Source organism: Gossypium arboreum, chromosome 11, assembly GCF_025698485.1.
Source record: "Gossypium arboreum isolate Shixiya-1 chromosome 11, ASM2569848v2, whole genome shotgun sequence".
NCBI lineage: Eukaryota > Viridiplantae > Streptophyta > Magnoliopsida > Malvales > Malvaceae > Gossypium > Gossypium arboreum.
In genome coordinates this window covers 46,348,048-46,369,502 of record NC_069080.1, presented here as the reverse complement: position 1 = coordinate 46,369,502, position 21,455 = coordinate 46,348,048, and the positions used below count along the sequence as shown (strand labels likewise).

The following is a 21,455-nucleotide window of genomic DNA, read 5'->3' as shown; positions in this document are numbered from 1 at the left end:
AATTTGACAATCTCAAAAATATGATTTAATCAACCACTAATTCAGTAGTTTTTCGAATTCGGCCACTTTTCTTGCTTCTTGTTCCGATTTAGTCCGTTTTGCTTGATTTTGAATTTTGGCACTCCAATTTCATCCCTGATAAGATTTAAACAAGAATTCATAAGTTCAGTAAAATTCTATTAAAAAATTAGCTAAAAATAGATACATTAAAAGCACAAAATTAACTTGCTATCAATGTCATTAATGTTATGTGTCACAATTCTATTATGTAATTTATCTTTAACTTAACGACGTTATAAAAAAAATACCGATTTAATTTATGAAAAAAAATTCAGACACCAATGAAAATAAAAAAACTTACAAGTTGAAGTATGAATTTTATATTTAAGCCTATTTTAATGAAGAGATTGGCTCTCACATCTACACAATTTAATAGCTCTAGTTTCTCTTTTGCCAAAACAAAAGCGAATAAATTCCGAGTGTGAAATGGCCAATTATAAAACCACAACTAACCCAAACCAACCCACCCACCAACCCGGACCAATTTTATTATTATTTTTCTTAAAAGAAATTTAAAGGAAAAAGCCAGAAATAGGCGAGGCGAAGAAGATCTGTAAAAATCGGCATCTCTTTAGGGGAAAAAAGGGGAAGAAATGGCAAGAGCAGGAGGGATAACGAACGCCGTTAACGTAGGGATAGCAGTCCAAGCCGATTGGGAGAATCGCGAATTCATCTCTCACATTTCCCTGAATGTTCGTCGCCTCTTTGAATTTCTCCTCCAATTCGGTAATTCTTTTTCATTTTCAAGCTCAAATTTCTATTTTCTTTTTAAAATTATTAATTTTTCTTTTGGTTGCTTCTAGAGGCTACAACAAAGAGCAAATTAGCATCCTTGAACGAGAAACTGGACACCCTGGAACGTCGTTTGGAGCTTCTTGAAGTTCAAGTTGGAACTGCTTCCGCTAACCCTTCTCTTTTCAGTACGTGATTCATATTTAAAAGTTGTATTTGTTTCCATATCTTTGTCGTGATTTTGTTCCTCTCCTAGTTTTCGACGTTGTAGGAAAACAAAGTTTTCTTCTTTTTCTTTTTGTCTATATAATAACCTTGGCGATTAGTGAACTTTTGCTCTTCGTTTCTTTCGAATCTGTCATATTTGTAAGACATTAGCATCTTGCTGTTGAATTTTTCTTTCATTCATCCTTTCCTTGATTGTATATTTTTTGTCAATCTTGTTTCAATATTTCAGCTGCTTAGAAAAAAATAGTTGTCAATTAGCTGCATGGTTGTGTTTAAAAGTAAAATCTTCTTAATCTGAATTTGGATCTACTTTACTCAAACTTTACTTCTTGCGTGACTTGCTAGTTAGTCTGCTTAAAGTTATTAAATGAATAACTAAAATGTTTTCTTTTGGCTCCTTTAGCCATCAGCTCATTCATCTTTAAAATGGTTATAAATTTTAGATGTTCGAAAGGTCTCTTGTATGTTAATTGATGTCAATTTAAACATGTTATGTTGGCAATTGCTTTAATATCCCCTGCAGTTGAGTGTTCAGTCAATCAGTCTGGATTCATAGTGCAATGTCAGTTCTATACCATGGTAAGTCATCAGTTGCTGAACTGTTCCATAATCAAGATAAGGTGGTTTAGCTATAGATAGATTGAATCAGTTATCAGTTTGCATATGCTTTAACACATATTGCTTGTGGCTATAAATGGTGGATTCTAAGATGACGACTTGTGAATAAAGACTTTTTACCACTTTCTCAAATTCTTGAGTTGAGGTATCCTGGATTCATAGACTTCTGTACTAGTTGTGGGCAACACCGCATCTGCATTTTCAAGTAGGTAAGGTAAATCAATCCACTTTGTCAGAACATTATACACGCTAGAAAAATACTTCTAACCTTTATACAAAACTCAGAATGCAGATAGTTGATATTAAATTCATGACAATGGATTACTCTTTGCCTTGAGAATTGTTTCCATTACGTTTTCTACTAGTCATTAGTTTTTGTCTGTAAAGGCAAACCAGAATGTTTCCAATAGCAGCAATAGCTACAGTAGATCCATACGCAGCAATATCACTTGATTTCCAGGACACACACAGAGCAAAATGTCAGTACAGGTTCTTTTAAATGCCTCCATTGTTTTCTGAAGTCATAAATTGTATTTTAGTTTCGTTCTTGATGGCTAGTCTCAAGCTCTTCAAGCAAGATGGAGATCATTTTCAAGTTGAGGATTGCATCCTTAGCATCTGGGGAAGAAATATCATGATAATTGAGTTACTAGACTTTTCTTCATAATATGAAACAGATAATAGCTAGTTTGGCAGCACAATATAGAACCTTGTGTAAAAAACGACTTATAATGGAGTTAAGTCCAGGAAGTGAGATAAGAGAATCTGGTAGTGACCCCTCGACTTCACTGTTGCTTCCTTATACCCCTGGAAGTTAAAATAAATTGATCACCATATTACACATGAATCATACAACTTTCTAGGGAAGAAATAGATATGGCTCAGAATGGGGATAGGCAGTAGAACGAAGAATAATAGTTTGTCAATTCCTTATTTGAAAATAGCATTAATAGCATGTTAGTGAAAAGAACCTCTCAATAAAAGGCTGTTATTTAGAGATTGGAGGATTGGGATGCCCCTCAGATCATGGTTTTAGTAAAACCTTTTCTCGTCTTTGAAATCAGCAACATCCTGAATTTTCATTGAAAGGAAAACTTTTAATGTTGATTTTTACATTTTACTAGTGATGCTATAGGTCTGGTATATCTTTTTTAGTTTTTTTAGATGAACCAAGATGTTGTACTTGGTATCTTAAATTTGATCATAGGTCATCATGTTTAATGTGGTCATTCCTGCTAAGATCTTTGCAAACGTAGCCAACGACCCATTATTATTCATTCTATTTTACTTTCTTTGATTGGGTTCAAACCTCTGTATGCGTGTAGGCAAAGTGAATAAGAAGTAGAATATAAAGCAATATACCTTTTGAAAGGCTATGGTTAGGCAAGACTACGGCTCTTGGGTAAACAGCCTGATGGCAAGAGTTTCACTTAAACCATTCCCCTCCTGCAGCCAAATTGGTAATGCGTGGAAGATGGTAAGCTTTTTTATGTGGATAGGATGTATCCACACCTTCTGCATCTGTCGAGGGAAATACGTATAAAAATAATAAGATTGTGTTGGGTCCTGAAGACCAGGTCCGGGATGGCTGAAGATAAAAAATCAAAACTGAAATGTTGCTCATCGAACCCAGGGCGGCAATAACAATGAAGGAATTTGTGCGCTGATGTAGCTAACAGCCACCTTCTACCCAACGAGGGGAACCGTCTACCGTTTTCTTAGTCTGTTAAGCCTCGCAGCTATACTACTTCTAAAAGAAAACTGCAATTGTAGGTATATCAGCCCCTCACAAGCCTACCAAGCTCTACGATTTAGCCTCCCACCTGGCCTTTCCATATGAGGTCTGGTCTTCTAAATATATAAAAAATTTGAGTATACTCATGTTCGAACATATACTTGTTATCATTACTCATCCAAGTTCCATTGGAACTAGGCTGTACGGTTGGTACTTGGTATTCCTGGAAAATATTTTGACAACTCCTTAGGTTTGTCTTTCATACACATCTGTTAACCTAATCCCATTTTCACAATGTGATAGAGATTCCAAGTTGATTGTCAAAGTAGAAAATGCTATATGACGTCGAAATGCATTCAAGTCGTCTCTAGTTAATCAATTTACCCAATGCAAAGAAGCTTGCTTCTGTCACTTACGAATCACATCAAGGGCGACTAGGTAAACTCGATTATGAGATTAAATTCTAGCAGAACAAATTAATTTGCAGGTTTATGAAGATTCTTTAGGGTATACATCCAATCAGACAAGGCTAATAACTAGGATAATTGATTAAATTTTTTTTTAAAACTTTAAAGAATGATTATAATAATATAGAAAAAGATGGTTCCTATAATCAGCATACTTGATTTGTTTTCTATTACGGTGTAAATACAATTCTTTGTTAGTCCCGCCTGTCAATTTTAATTATTTTTTTCATCTAGAATTAAAGAACATTGGGTTGATTATTTTTAATAAAGTTTGTGAAATCATATTTGATTATGAAAACCAAAAATCAACATTTCTTTTTAGTTGATTGGAAGATAAAATATCATAAGTTCAAAGCTATTACTTTGTTTCTTCATTCCATAGCAATACATATTCAGGAAAAATAATTTTATTTATGACCTTAATTCCATATACAATGACAACCTCTCCCCCTCCACCCCCCACCCCCAAAAAAAAAAATCCAGAATCCGTTTGATAACCGAAAGTGGAAACCAAGATTGAGCGTAGTAAACTTGTGTTCCAATTGGTCTGTTGAAATCAAAACATCTCGTAACTCTATCCCAAAGGAATACCATGAATAGCATATTTCTAAATAATGACTAGCCATGTAACAAGGCAAAAACGAGCTATGAAAGCAAAGATGTCTGCATAACTTACTTGGTAAGGAATCAACAAGAGCTTTGAGCAGACGCTTTCCTTATAGAAAGGGTCTGTTTTGGTTGATAAATAGAAGTGGTCGACAGCAATCAATAGAACATTGAATGGCCATGGAAGTTTATAAGCTTTCCAAGCAATAAAAGCTTGTATAACAGTTCGTATAACAGCTCCTGGTGCAGGAAAGCCACAGTGAATGATGAAACCGAATCTATGGTAAACTGAGGCTCTGTAAGCAGGATGAGAAGTTTCGCGAACAAAAAAGAGTTGTTCTTGGATGAAAGAAGAGAAGAAGAAGAAGAAAATGATGGTGAAGATGACGAAGAAAACGCGTCTAACGATTCTTTCCATGTTTTCTTTTGGGGTTCATTACCTAGGGATAGCCAGAGGAATATTTGAAGGTAAGTGCGTCTGAGGAGGTAATCCCAAAGTTTTTCTACGCTGACATGTTGAAGAATGATGCAAATATTTAATAAACAAAAACAAAATGACATCTTGTCGTCTTCATCCTTCTGGTTTTGGCTTGTATATTTGTTGGTTGTAGAGGATAACTGGCTCTTTTTGGCTCCTTTCCCTTCTCTGATAAATCATCCTGTCTATATCGCAGCCATGTTCATAAGCTCATAAACTCTCGTCACCTAGAGGAATTTGTATTTTTGAAACAGACATGCTTAATCTATGTATATATAGTTGAAAAATGGATTCTTTGTTTTGTCAAATAGATCAGTCAGCTCCGTGATAAAGTGTTTAAGTTGGTTAGCCTATTTCCGGCCCATTATCTTATTTCTGGTGCCGGAATCTAGAATCAAATTTCTTTTTCTGGCGCCGTTTTTAGTATCTGCAAAGATAGTGAAAGGTAACATTCTTTTATACATAAGAAATTGCAACTTAAATTTACTGTGTTAGTCCTTAATATTTTTTTTTTTAAAAATAAGGGATTTTTTCAAACAATGATTTTATTTTATTTCATTAAAAATTATATATCTCATAATACAAAAGTCATTACTATCTTAATAATATCATCACAATTATCAGTAATAACATTTTTGAAATAATATGTTGACTTTTTTTGAACGAAATATGTTGGCTTTATTAATAATTGTTGTAACAAAATTTTATACTAATTTTTGTTATGAAAAAGTTGTAAAAATAGTTCTTAATTATTAAAGTGTACTACTTTTTAGAAAAAAAATTAAAAATAGTTAAAAGTTAAACTAAAAAATATTTTCTAAAAACTTATTAAAATTTTTTTATATAAAGCTTAGAATTACCTATAATTCTTTACCAACTGTTAAATAAGAAGATAAACGCTTCAAATATGCTTGAACTCACGTCCTCTTACATTGAAATTTTTAAATAAAAATATATTTGTATTAAAATATATTTACAAAATTCTAAATAAAAATATTTATTTTAAAATATATTTTAAGATTCTCTTATGAAAAATGTTCAAATTTTTTATTGAAAATACTCTTTAATAATAGAATAATTCAAATTAAGTGAATAATAAAGTTTCTAAATTATGGTTTAAAAATTGTTTTTCACAAACACATATTTTATAAAAATACTTCTTTAAAGCCTTTATTTAATTAATTAAAAAATTTACTGTAATTTTAAAGATTTGCAAAATAATTTTAATTTAATGGCTAAGATTTGTAAATATCTTTTAAAATTTTACAAAAAACAATTTTTTACAATTTTATCAAGTCATAATTATTTTTCTTATTTAATTGTTTTTACCATATTTTGAATTAATTTTTAGTAAAGTATATAGAAGATATTGTTGGGAAAGAATTTATTTTATTTTATTTTATTATTCGTTAACTCTCCTTGAATTTTGAATATTACTTCCTATTATCATACTTTTCTAATTAGTTTTATTATAATTACCTCAAATAGATTACATAATTTTACAATTTATATTCGTTCACTGTTGTATTAATACATTTTAATACTGATCTTTATATTATTATACATTATAAGCAATGGCATATTTAAGGGGTTGTCAATACTTCGACACCCTAAAATGAAAAATTATCTATTTAAGTCTTTTAAAAAATTAAAATTTAAAATTAGTAAAGGTAAAATTATACTTTAGCCCCTAAAATGATAAAAATTTGATTTAATCCTTTAAAAATTATAAAAATATAAATTATTAAAATTAAAATTCAATTTTGAGCCCTTAAAATTTTTCTCGACTTGATTATAAAATTGTGAATCATTAATTACAAATGTATATGTTATCAAAATTTTATCTTTTTAAATTTCATATTTAAAGCATAAATTTTATTTATAATTTTACAATTTTTTATAACAAAAATTTATATAAAATACTAAACTAGTAATATTATTTATAGCTAGGTGTTTAATAAAAATTTTTTTTCAGTTTATTGACATAATTCTTTCAATGACATTTGGTTGAATATATTGCTGTCATGTGCCGATCTAATATCTAAAGAGTTTATTAAATTCATTCTTTTAAATTTTACTAAAATATGAAATCTTTAATGCTATTATTATTTTTTCGTAGAAAGAAAAATACGCCAAGCTTAAAAATTAGAGAAATTAATTTCTATTTGACTCCACAATAACATTCAAATGGATATTTTCGTCTAAAAAAATATTGATATTAGATGGCGGATCTTTGAGGACCACTAAATGTTCGATATCATCACTAATTGTCTTGGCTAGGCAATCCACCACTTTGTTATTAGTTCTACGAATGCACCTAAATTTTACTTTCCAATCTTTGGAACACAAGTCTTTAATCATCTGAATTTCAACAACATTGCTAACCGCTACAAGTCCAATTTTAAGAACCTCAATAAGCAAAGCATTGTCACTCTCCAATTTGACTTGTCTAAAACCTTCATCCCAGGCTAGTCTCAGCCCTTCAAGTATTGCTTTGGCTTCAATTTGGAAAATATATGTTATACTTATTGCGATCTTGAAACCAAACAACCAGCCACCTCTTGGTCCCCTCGCCACACCGCCAATTGCTGCTTTTAAACCGCTCCTTGATAACGATCCATCAATATTAATTTTGATCCATCCAAAGTTCGTATTTTGCCAACTATTCACCGTCATAGATTTGCATGCCCATATTTCAATTGCCCCTCATGTTTGCAATGATTCAGTCCATGCAATAGCTTAGGAAATAATATCCCTATCGTTCATGTTTGCCCGATTAAAGATGGCATCATTTTTGCTTTTCCAAACGAACCAACAAACAATCTAAAAAAAAAAATCCCATTGTCCACTACCATACGCACAATTATCTTCATTCTTGAAGTTCAACATGATCCATTTTCAAGAGGGAAATTGAAAAAAACATCTCCAATATTTCATAGGAACAACTGCTTTCCAAACTGATTGTGCAAAAGAGCAGTCCCTAACAACATGCAATGTAGATTCCAAAATGGCACCACATTGCTCGCAAAATAGAAATTGAGTCATACCTCATCTATCACCCTCTTCGTTTGTCAGTAGCTAGCCACAAATAAGTAACAACAAAAACATCCTCACTCGTTGAGAAGTCACAATCTTCCATATTAGCTTGTCACTCCTAAAAGGTCCTGAATCATTCGCAATAAAAAGATGTTTGTAAGACTCCGCGACAGAAAACTTCCTCACCAATGTCCATTTCTGGGAAACAAAGTCCAAACCAACACCACAAGTAGATGCTTAATGTGCAAGAATATGTGTTAAAATTCCTCTAGGGAAAATTGAAGATAACCACTATATATTCCAGATTCCATCCAAGAGAGCCACGTCACGTACTAAAATAGTGTCATCCGACTCCCTAGATCCAAGATAGAATTATCATAAAGGACCAATCTCTCGCACCCAATCATCATTTCAAAAATTGACTAGGTGACTAGCCCGAATAATTCAGATAATACCCTTTTTGACTTCATCCCAAATACATATCAAAGACCTCCATAAGTAATATGGGTTGCTACGTCGAATATCATCAGGTACCAAACTATGGATACTATATTTATTTCTTAAAATCCTAACCCAAAATGCACAAGGATTAGCAACCAGATTGAAGCCAAGCTTTATAAGGAACAAGTTATTTTGAATTTGCAAACTTCGGATTCTCATACCACCATTATCTTTAGACTGGTAACTGACGTTCCAGTTGACTAGAGATGGTTTCCGAATAGAAGTGGAAGACCCCCACAAAAAAGCACGAGCCAATTTTTCAATTTCATTACAAATAGTGATAGGAATTCTTTCAATTGACATGAAATAATTAGGAATCGACAGCAAAACAAACTTTACTATTGTCAAATGGCCTGTTAATGATAACTTGCGCACATTCCACCCAGAAAGTCGAGTTCTAACTTTGTCCAGTATTGATTGAAATGTATTAACCCCCACTCTATCTTGAAAGAAAGGCATTTTGAGGTATCTCCCAAATCACTGACCCTTGTAAAGCCAAGTTTAGAGCATACACTACTAGCTTCCTCGTTCCTAACATTAGATGAGAAGAAAATTTGAGTTTTTTGCTTGTTAACATGATGACCAATGAAATGAAAAAAGGAATCTAAGACATGCTTGAGACTATCGACTCTTGAATCATCAGCTCTACAGAACAATACTAAATCATCTGCAAAAAATAGGTGTGACACGCCTGGCCCCCGACAAGAAAGCATAATTAGTTCCCATAGCTTCTGATCAATTGTTGCTTCAATTAGATGGCATAAACGTTCCATACACAAAACAAAAAGATATAGAGGATCACCTTTTCAAACACCTTTTGTTGTAATGAACAAATTAGAAAGAGATCCATTCTAAAGAAGCTGCATTGAGGCAAACGAGACACATAACATAATCATCTGTACCAACACCTTCGGCAGGCCTACGTCAGATAAAATATCCTGAAGGAAATCTCATCTAACCTTGTTGTAAGTTTTTTTCAAGATCAACCTTTATCACCATCCAACCCTTCTTACTCTTGGTTTATTTCATTGTATAGATTGCCTCCTGAGCTATAATGATATTATCCAAAATGTTCTGTGAGGCAGTGAAGCTCGACTGATTCTTTCCAACCAGATCTTGCATAATTCTCTGAAGATGGTTTACAATTGTCTTTGTAATTATTTTGTAAAAAATAGTGCATAAATTGATGGGTTGCTACTGACTTATTGAATCAACACCACTGTATTTTGGAATGAGGACCAAGAGAGTTTTGTTTAGAGCTGGATCCACGAGTCCCCAAGAAAAAACCTCATTTACCATCCTGTAGACATTAGAACCCACAATATCCCAATGCTTCTGGTAAAATTTAGCACAAATCCCATCCATACCAGCTGCCTTAAACGGAGCCATGCTAAAACTCTCCTATCGGACCTCCTCTTTGCTAACATCAATAGATAGCTCCGCTATACTAACACTACAAATTTTTGAGAAACAACCTTTAATTGGATATTCTCCAATCGAATAATCATCTAAACTATAAAGTTTTGAGAAATGATCAATAGCAAGTCTCTCCAGTTGATCTTCATTGAAACACCACGCAACCCCATCTACTTCCAAAGCATCAATTTTGTTTTGCTTTTTTTTTTTTGCTCAAGGTACGACAATGGAAAAAATTAATGTTCTTATCCCCATTCACAAGCCATACGCACCAGGATTTCCATAACCATAATATCTCTTCTTAGTTTAAGATATTTTCTATCTCTAGTCGAATTTCAGTTTCCCTTTGTCTCAACCGTACTGAATTACTTAGTTCCAGATCTTTTTGGATACAATCTAATTCCCTCAATACCTTTCGCTTATAAACGAAAAAGATATTGAACACAGTGGTATTCCATTATTTCACCAATTTAGTAAAATGCACATATTCTCAAATATATTACTGTTAGCCCGACATGAATTAATCACCACATCCCTAAACTCTGGATGTTTAAGCCAGCTAGCAATGAAACGATCCCTTTTTCAGTGGTGTCGAAAACAGTGGTTTCGGGACCAAAAATTCAACGAGTGAGTTTGTAAATATTATTAATTAATATTTATGATTCAAGTATTATATTATTAAAGTTGTGATTTAATAAATTATGTTAATTAGTCGTATAGTCAAGTTTAAGTGGTTATTTTCTAAAGTCAAGTGGTTTTAGAAAATGAGGTATCAGGACCTCGTTTCTATAAATCGAGCCCATAAATATTTTAATAAATATTTACAAAGTTTTATTAGGGTCATATTAAATGTAACATCCCAAAAACTGAGTCAGTAGAAATTGAGTTGGCGAAATAAAAGAGTGGTTACATTTTGATTTTGAGTAAAGATTTTGAAAATTTTGAAAAGTAATTGATCTAGTTCAGTGACTAATTTTTATGTTTGTGTGTGCGGCGTCCTGGGTTCAAACCCTTTCTTTTGATTTTTTCTACCTTTGTCTAAATCCTATTCTTGAGCATCTGGTTTATATTGTATTTTCACTCAATTGATTACAATGATGAGCCTAGTGGTTCAGTGGTTAATCTTTTGTATACCTTTTGGTCTTGTGTTCAAATCTCTACGAAAGTAATAGAAGAATGTTCTTTTTGTTTATGTTGCGTTTTGAGTTAGTTTCTTATTTTTTTAAATAACTAAATTTCAATCAAAATTCCCTTCTTTTTCGCATCCACTTTTCATTTTTGTTTTCTGCCATTCCTCTCTATTTTTCTTCTTCTTCTTTTTTTGCCTTTTCTTCTTTAATTACTTCTTTTTTTTTTTGGTTTTTTGCTTGAAATTGATTCTGTACGGGGTTTGGTTTCTCCTTCTTGGTTCAATTCGTAGTGCCGATAAGAGTTTGTTTCGCTAGTATGATGAACTTGTTCCATTGGGTTTTTAAGTTTGGGTTACAAGAGTTATTTTCGCTTTAAGTGTTGGTTTAATGGGTTTGGTTAAAATATAATATCATTAAAATATAATTAAATAGGAAATATTTTAATATTTATATTAATATTAAATAAAAATAATTATATTAATATTAAATAAAGTAAAAAATATCCTCCCACCATCCCTCTCTGTCCTTCCTCCTCTTTTTTGTTGGATTTGGTGTCCTAAGTGTAGTATATTCATTTATAAACTTATAATTTTTTCAAATAGATTAGTTAATAAAACAAATTCATTGATTACATTAATATACTTTGTATAATTGTCCTCATATGGTCTTTGCGCGCAAAGTAAGAAAAGAAGCAAATGTTACTCATAGCTTGTCTAATTTTAAACTAATACTAAGCGGTATTACGTGGTCGGATCGTAATACAGAAAGAGAACTTATATTAGTAGACGAACCTAAACATATCATTAATCTAATCAGAAATGAACAAAACGATTTAAAGACTGATATGTTGTTTATCAAGTCTAGTTGTGGATATAATTTATCTTGGGCATCAGAGCAAATAACTCCCAGAAGATAGAGACATAGATGTGACTGACTGGACTAGACTTGACAGTATATCGGATAGGAACCAAGAAAAATAGATCTTGAATCTGTTTATGGATTTATTCACTTGTGATGTTCATAATGTGGCATATTCACTTGTGATGTTCATAATGTGGCATACATAAATCCTGAATGGATGACAGACTATGTATGCGTGACTTGTACACTTTGATGTAAGTAAAAGCTTGAGTTCAGATAGATAAGGAAACGAAAGCCGGTGCGTTGGGTGTACAACTTTTGTAGTATGTGGCATTATTCACAATAGTGGAATTCAACTCAAGACATGGGTAAATGATATCCTCTCATTGGCATTACATGGTTGATGAAAAGTAAACATGGCCATGGATCATTCGTCTTTATGATGAATGACTTGATTACTATTTGATAGTAATTAACTTTTCATAAAGGAAGATGTAATGATTACCATGAGATAAAATAGTATTATATTGAGAGAACAGATGTTATCCTAAAGAGATTAAAGATATCCTATGAGGATAACACATTATGACAAGGTAATTGAATGAGTACTAATCGAGTTGCTTTTGTGATGGTATGCTATTGAGGAGAGCTCAGTCATGATACTATAGTGAAATGACTTCGTGACTAAATGAGTTTATAATTAATAGGCGAAAAGCTGAAACTTAATTATAAATCATTTGAGCCTTAATTGAATATGTCCAATCGGTCCCTCCTCTAACTTGTTGAAACTAGAAATGAATTGCATGTTGAATCAAATGAAAAAAGAAGGTGAAATGGAGAAATAAGAAACATTTGGAAATGATTAAGGTTTTATCCAAAATGAAAACGAAAATGGAGAAATGAAATCATTTGGAAATAAATGTGATTTTCTCCAAAATGAAAATGAAAAATGAAATTATATTTTTGAATTAAATGAAGTTCAAAAATAGAAATAAATAATTTGGTCATAGTGAACTATTGAATGCGGAAATATTAAATATATTTTCTCATATATTCTTTTACGGTAAAATCGTATGATTTTAACGGAATTAGAATTGGGTTGAGAAAATTATTTAATTATAAATATATTAAAGTTTATTTTTTGGAAATAGAAAAACAAATATTGGGTTGGATCAAATTATAAAGTATTGAGTTAAAAGTCCAGAAAATAATTGTAATTGGATCTGATATGGAAGAGGCCCAAAAGCCCTTTATGGAACAAGGGGGACGATAAACCTTAGTATCATTAACTAGGGTTGTCGCCCCCTACATCCTAGTTTAACTAGTTAACTAGGATTTTTTTTTTAGTTGAAATAAACTTCTACAATTCAACAATGGTTCTACATTCTCTCCCTATAAATAGATGACACTAGTAGAGCTATTGACACACAACTTTCGGATATCGTTATTTTGCCCGAAAATAGAAAGACTTTTATTTACTAAGAATTAAATATATTTTCTGAAATAATGATTCTGTCATTTTCTATTTGAGAAGAGAAATTTTGTTTTCACCCCAAAAGAAAAGATAACTGTTTCTAGTTTTGTGTTTGATTTGAATCGTTCGAGTCCACACTTGAAGCAATTCGTGGTATGAGAATAGCGGAGAAGATTGTTTGGTTAAAAGTCGTGAATGACAAGGATCTGTCTATCCGAAAACACATGTATGATTTCGATCTAGGGTTTATTACTATAAATATCACAAATCAGGTCAGTTTTCAAAATTTTTATTTTTCGGTGTGCAAAAAACCAGTTTTCGAACTAGATTTTTCCAACCCCTCCCCCATCCCTCCCCTCTCCTCCCCTCTCCTCCCCCTACCCCCATCATCCCCTTTCCTTCCCTCTCTCCCTCATTTTATATAATCTATTGGTTTTTTTATGAAGTTTCATGCTATTTCCTTCTCAACTTACATCTTCTCAACACAAGCTGCGGTTTCTCCTTCTTTTATGTCATGGCTCAACCAAGTTTCTACTTTTTCCTGTCATTACGGGGATGTATGGTAACTAAAAATATAGATTTTCGGAGTATCTCTATGCTCATGAGTAGCCCTCGTTTTAATACCTTATGATGCAGTATGCAATTTATTTGTTGGTGCTAGTGAGAATTTGGTGTTGTAGGTACTTAGGTTCTGTCTAAAAAAAAAAGAGCTTTACTTTAGCTTGATCATGGTCAAATTGAGGAACAAGTTAAATTTGAGTATCCTATATTTGAGTAGCTTGCAATCTTAATTGAAATTTTTTTGCTCATTTCAGGGAGAAGGACGGTAAGGGTAAGGGAAGGGGTGTTGGGGAGAGGAGGAGAGGGATGGGGTTGGGGCGAGGGGAGGCGGTGGAAGGACGATGGACAAGGTGGGCGAGGAGAGGGAAGAGGTAAATTTTTTTATTATTTAATATTAATATAAAATATAAAATCAATTTTTTATTTAATTATATTTTAATAAGATAATGATGTGGCAAAATTTAATTGGTTAACACATCTTTAACGACATTGACAACATGTATTAATTAGATAATTAAGGTTTCCTTTTTCATGTAATTTAATAGATGTATTCGTTGCTATAATTCAAAATGTCTTTAAAAAGTGGTAAAAGAGTGTTGGGTTGCATAAAAGGGAAGTCCATGAAAGTTAGATTTAAAGTTCCAATAATCATTTCACAATCATCATATTTATATCTAATTTTTACACATAACAAAATAAAACTAAGCATTTGGTCCACCTTAACAACCATTAAATTACACATTGACTGTCATTCAATTATTATCGTTCATAACCACAGCTTAGCTAAAACATTCAATTTTTAACTAAAACACCCCCTTTCTGCTAATGGAGTTGCATCATTCAAATTTAAAAAATAAAAAAAATAAAAAATTGTTTGAGAAATTTTAAAATATACATTCTTTTTAGAAATATATAAAATACAAAAGAAACACAAAAAATAGCATAAACAAATATCAATTTTTAAAAAAATAAAAAAATATATAGAAAATTTCTAGAAAGTTACAAATATATATTTTCTTTTTTAAATATATAAGCTTTCCTTTTTAAATATATAATATGACCACTTCCGCTACCGACGTGCATGCACCGGGATGAAGAATCAACACTAAACAATCAAATATTGTGCGATATGCTACAAGTGTAACATGTCAATTGTAATATTTGTAATGTTCAATGAAACACCCAAGTATTCTAAGGATCAAACTCATAGGAGTCAGGGATTAAGTGATCCCTAAACAATTGGCATGCAATTAAGGAGTCTACCTAAGTACTCACTAAGTGTCATATTACAGCAGACCATAATTGAGGTTAATTATGCTAATTAATTACCTAAAATAGAAAATGACCAAATTGTAACACAAGTAAAATTACGAAATCAACAAATCAATAACAGACATAAGTTGATTGAATTACATGCTGTTAATTAACCTTTGGGTTAGGGATCTAAATTGCTTGCACTTCTAAATTGGCTTAATTTTATCCCTCGGTCTCAATTTTATCAAGTTAGACAAATTAGTCTAGTTTATCTCTCGACCTTACCAAACTAATTTAGAACTATCAAATTGGTGTACAATGAGATCTCCCCTCGGTCTCACTCATCTAAATTTTCCCTTAGGGACGTCAATCCTAAGTTATGAAATCTATTCAATTTAGTCCAGATTTCTTTGAACCAAAAATTAACTAAACAAAATTTTCATCAACCAACCACCTAGAGTTTAGCTAATCATATTCATTCCTAAAGAAGCAATTATCCAACACTCAAGAAAAAGGAACATCAAAGTAAACTCAAAAGAAAGTTGATAAAAATTCAAGCTTTATTGCAAAAACTTGAAGAAAACAACAATGACAACAATTGTGGTAAATAAAAGCATAAAAGATAAGATTTTTTTCAAATAAAAATACAACAAAGTTGAGTTATATTAAAACTAAGGATTAATGTGCAAATACAAAGAAAGTTTAAGGTACTAAATAGCAATTAGCACCAAGCTATAGTAAACTTAACTAACTAACTAACTAACTAACTACTTAACCAAAAACCAAAAAAGTTAAAGTCTAAACCTTAAAAAGATGAAGGAAATAATTAAACCCTAAGCTAAAAAGATAATGGAACAAAAATAAAGTAGCTCCCTTTAGTTCATAGCCAAAAATGGCTTTTAACATCTGATTACAACCTAAAATTTTCGATAAAAATGCCCCTGGACATTGTATTTTGATTGGTGTTGGTATTGGACAAAAACTACCTCATGCAGTTATTTTTCTCCTCGTCAGGCATCGGGGTCCTCGATGTTTCGGATCGAGCCAGGCTCTGGTATTGCGACACCCACGTTAGTCATACATTGGGGGGTCCTCGATGTTTCGGTATCGTGATATCATTGGAAATAACTTCAATTTTCTAGTCTTCAGCACTATTAAGGGTATCACGACTTCCATGACTCAGTATTGCGATACCCCCTCCTAGAGGTGATATCTTCAATTTCGGGCCATTCTCGACTTCTTACACCACTCAATCATATCGTTAGTTCCTCATGGCGCGTTTGACTAATTTGGGTCAAAAAATGGTTTAAAACCAACAAAAATAATTTATTAATGTTAAGAACTAAAAATCGTCAAAAGTAAAGAAAATACATTACTCAAGAGTAAACTCCTTAATTATAATAGAGAGCCTAATTTGACGTAAATTACAAAAAATCATAATACAAAAAGAGCGAAAATTTTAAAAATTTGTAAAAATTAATATAACAAAAAATATAAACAAAATAAAAAAATGTACTTTTAATATATGCACATATATACGATATATTTACGCATATAATATGTTATATATTTAAGTAAAAAGTTCTTTTCATGACCATAAACTATTTTCGACTTTGTTTTGGCTATTTTAATTATTTTATTCCTAAAAATGCGTTTTTTAAAAAGAAGACATTCAACGTTATTAAAAAGTACATAAATCTACATTCAATTTTATGTTTAATAGATATGTGTAAAAAATTTTAGATTTTCTAAAAAATTACTATTTTAAAAATTTTACTTTTTTTATCTTATATTTAAAAGGAATGTATATTAAAAAGGAAAATATATTTTATTTTTTGGAAAGCTTTTACAAAAAAATTGAAATTTTGTGTTTCTTTCATATTTTATATATATTAAAAAGAAAGTGTATTTTAATAAATTTTTATTTTTTTATTTTTCTAATTTTTAAAATTTATTCAAAAGAAAATATAAAGTGGGTAATTTGGCGCTAGACTGTTCATGGGTTGGGTAGTCTGCCCAATCCAAGACAAGTATTTTTGCATCCCTACTGCTCGATCCAAATTCAATTTAAATAATAAAATATTTTTAAAAATTAATTGTAAAACTATATAAAATATCAACTAAAATATATTTTAATATTTTATTATTTTTTCTCAATGAAACAAACTTTTGGGCAAAGTTAGGCTAGGTGAAAACGAGCCTGAACTTGAATTTTTTTTGAAATAGTGCCTCAGCCCAGACCTCGGACTATTCTACATGGCACTTCTTTTATTTTTTTTTAACAATGTTAACGACTGGGGTAAAGCAATACAAGATTGGAAACTTCATATACCAAACTGATACAAATAATTCTTTTAAGTACCTAAATGATAATTTAGTGCAATTTAGGAGGCAAATATTACATTAACCCTTCTAAAATTAATTTTTAGGCTACTGATAAGATCAACATAGAATCATGGTTGAAATTAAAAAAAGGTACTTACTGTCAATCCAAGCTGATCAATCAACTTCTCGACTCGTTGCCTCTTCTTGACTCTTGAGAAGGGTCCGAGTAAAAAATAAGCAGCAAACATCAGGGTCTCATAAACCTAAGCATCGAAAATAACCTATCGTCTTGCATTATATAAGCTGAAGTACTTTTAATAAAACTTAGGCTCATTGGCTTCCCATCCAAAAACACCCTACCCTTAAGGCTTCCACTAGCAATACCCCTTGCCAAACCATCCAATAAAGTGGATTTGCTTGCACCAGTAGGCCCATTATTGCAATGATGCACCCTTTTGGTGCAGACCCAGTAATCCTATTCAACAAGTTCACCTCTGGGTTCACCTCTTTGTCACAGTGTATGTAAGGTCAATGTCTTGAAGCCCTTTAGTGAAATTCAGTGGCCCCTCCCCTATATCAATCACAGTAGCAAGAGGTTAACCATATCTATGATCCACTTTTTAACACTGTTGACGATTGACTCGATTAAGCAACAAGTAAAAATAGCGAAAAAATTGAGAAATTGAACACACGAATTTAACGTGGAAAAACCCCTCTAAAAAGGATAAAAAACCACAAGTAAAAATAATTTTACTATAATGGTAAAAGAACGAAGGGTACAAAAGATGGAGATAAAAACTAAACCCCAAAAAAAAGAACCCTCAAAACATAAATATAAAATTTTCTAAAAGTGTTATGAGTTCTAATCTCTATTAAGTATATTTTCTAAGGTTGTAAAAAGGCCTATTTATTGGCTAAATTCATAGGTCAAATAATAAAAAAATAATCTAGAATAATCAGAGTTTGATTAAAACAAATAAAAAGAGTTTAACTAGAAGATTATTTCTCAAATTTGACTGAAATAGGAGTCATACTTAATAAATCTCCACCTTGACTCATATTTCTACAACGCCATCTTTGCCAAAGTCTGCCACGGATAGGGGTGTTCAGTCTGTTAACTGACCCGAAATACCATTAACTGAATTAACTGACCCTTTAAAACTTTTAACTGTTAGCCGAACTGAAATTTTTTCAAAAAAAATTAACCGAACCAAAATTTTTTTGGTTAATTCGGTCGGTTAACCTAATTAACCAAAATATATATATATATATATATATATATATATTTTATTTTAGTTAAAATAAGTATAAAATTAACCAAATTAACCAAATTAAAGTATTGAATCACCACATAATTAAAAACATTACATAAGTCTTGAAATTAACACATAATTGAAATGTAAGTCTTTAATATTCTCCATTTGTATCCATTTCTTCTCTCCAAAAGATCTTCATTTTGATTATACCTACTGAGAAAAAATATGTGCAAAAAATTAGCATATAATAGACATATACACATTTTAAAAATCAAATAACATAAACAAATGAATAGATTTACGTTAACAAGAATAAGATAGTAAGCATACCCTTCAACTCACGAAAGCTCATGAATTTAGGGTAGGCTTTAATGCATTCCAAGAAAAGCCTAAACATTGAATCAATTAAATAAGTAGGAGTGATATGGTAAAAAAATTGAAACTATTAAAATATATAAAACAATAAATATACCATTTTCAATCTTGTTAAACTCTTGGATTTGTTCTTCAATTTTTTTTAATGTCTTTTTGTGATGATGATTTTCGAATCCAATCTTGAGTACACAGTAGAGATTGTACAATTTTAGGAGTTAAAGAACTCCTCTGTTGATCAACCCACGTCCCTCGGTGCTAAATGCAGACTCTGAAGCAACCGTAGAAACTGGTATAGCTAACACATCTCTGGCCATTTTTGAAAGAGTGGGAAATCTAGGGCTGTTCACTTTCCATTACAATAAAATATCAAAATCTTCAACAAAATCCTCATTAGTCTCAGCTAGATATTTATCCAACTTAGATGTTTTATCCTCACCACTATTTTCCAACTCACGCTTTTTATACAAAGCTTGCATTCGCCTTTTCATTTTTTGTTGTGGTTCACCAACAGAAACATGTGTTGGCACACTCGATTGGCTACAAGTACTATGAAGTGGAGGCTTATACTCATCAAAAAATTCATACAAAGATTCCTTTAATTTTTGCATCATTTCATAAGCTTTTTCAGAACTAGACATTTCACTAAATTTAAATTCAAGATACTTTAGTTTTTGTCTAGGATCTAAAACACAAGCAACAACAAATTCATCTTATTAATATCACCCTAATACTTATCATACTTCTCTTTCATCTTGATGGGCATAACATTGAAATCAACATTACTATTTAACTTAGCATCTCGTAAAATTATTGGACGTGACATATGCAGTGCCAGATATACTCAAAGTGACTTCATAAAAGTGTTCCAAGAAATCCCTCAAGTTTCTAACATTAGCCCAATCATCCACACTAGGCCAACCCTCTCCCCTTTCAAGTTCAACCCTAAAGTTTGTATCTTGCTCCTCAAATCTCTCTCAAAGTTCTGAGCAGTGTCTAATATTAAGTAGGTTAAATTCCACCTAGTACAGACATCAAGACACAACATCTTCTTGCACTCTATCTTTTCTACCACAACACACTCCTTAAACTTTTGTAATCTAGCTGGAGATTGCCTTACATATCTAATAGCTCCCTAACACATTCAATAAATTTATTCATTTCCTTTAAGCGTTCAATAATAATCAAATTCACAATGTGTGTCATGCATCCCATATAAAGATATTTACCATTTCAAACTAAACCGTCTCGAGGGTTAAATTTCCTTCTCAAATAACCAATAGCAACATCATTTGGACTTGCATTATTAACAGTAACAGTAAACAACTTATCAATCCCCCAATTCAACAAGCATTTCTCAATCACCATCCCAATAGACTTACCCTTATGACTAGAAATTGGACAAAAGTTTAAAATCTTTTTATTCAATATCCAATCGTAATCAATAAAGTGAGCAGCGATACACAAATAATTAACTCTTTGCAAAAAAGTCCATGTGTTAGTAGTTAAGCAAACTCTAGAACAAGAACTTCTCAAAAGTTGTTTTATCTTAACCCTTTCATCTAAATACAATTGATAAACATCCCTAGTCATAGTAGTTCATGAAGGAATATGAAACCTAGGACATGCCACAAACATAAATTTCTTAAAGCCTTCACTTTCAACAAACTTGAAAGATAATTCATCAATCACAATCATTTGTGCTAATCCTTTCTTATATGCTTCTTGATCAAATCTCCAAGTTGAAAGATGCTCTCCCCTCCTTCAATTCCCTTTCTAGGTAAAACTAGGTGTCCTTGACTAGTGTCAACAACATTACTAAGATTTTTCTTACATGAACCAATATGATATTTCAATGACTCTGTACCATTTTTTTTTCATATCACAACAAAATTCCTTTTGACAATAATTACATTTAGCCTTTCTTGCACCCTCACTATTAATAATATTAGTGAAGTGAGACCAAACTTCTGACCTTTGAGGAGCGGCTTTTCTTTTCCCAATAGTCCCTTTGTTTGGCTTAAAGCTCCAACTCCCGAATTTTTAGAATCTATCGAAGTATGAGGTGTAACACTACCCTCAATAGATGTTGGTTTGGTAGACATTCTGCAAGAAAAAAATTATATAATAAATTAAAATGCATTTATAATATTAAACATATTTTGATGTTGAGTTTTAGAGAAATAAATTCTGCTTTTATCCATGTCTAATAACTTTTTGTTTACTAGTTCATCGTTCGCACAAGTGGATCAGCTAGACAAACTTTAAAAGTTGGACTAAAAAATAAATAAATCATGGTGTGGAATAATAAAATAAATTAATATATCTGATAATAAGAAAATTTT

At 31.5% G+C, this 21,455-nt stretch overlaps 1 protein-coding gene across 1 annotated transcript; it reads left to right on the top strand.

Moving 5' to 3' along the window:
• Positions 1-500: 500 nt before the first annotated feature.
• Positions 501-1,200, top strand: LOC108473444 (protein BRICK 1). The gene is made up of 2 exons (XM_017775002.2): positions 501-786; positions 864-1,200. The coding sequence occupies exons 1-2, from the start codon at positions 654-656 to the stop codon at positions 986-988; spliced, it is 258 nt and encodes an 85-aa protein (XP_017630491.1). The 5' UTR covers positions 501-653; the 3' UTR covers positions 989-1,200.
• The last annotated feature ends 20,255 nt before the right edge of the window (positions 1,201-21,455 follow it).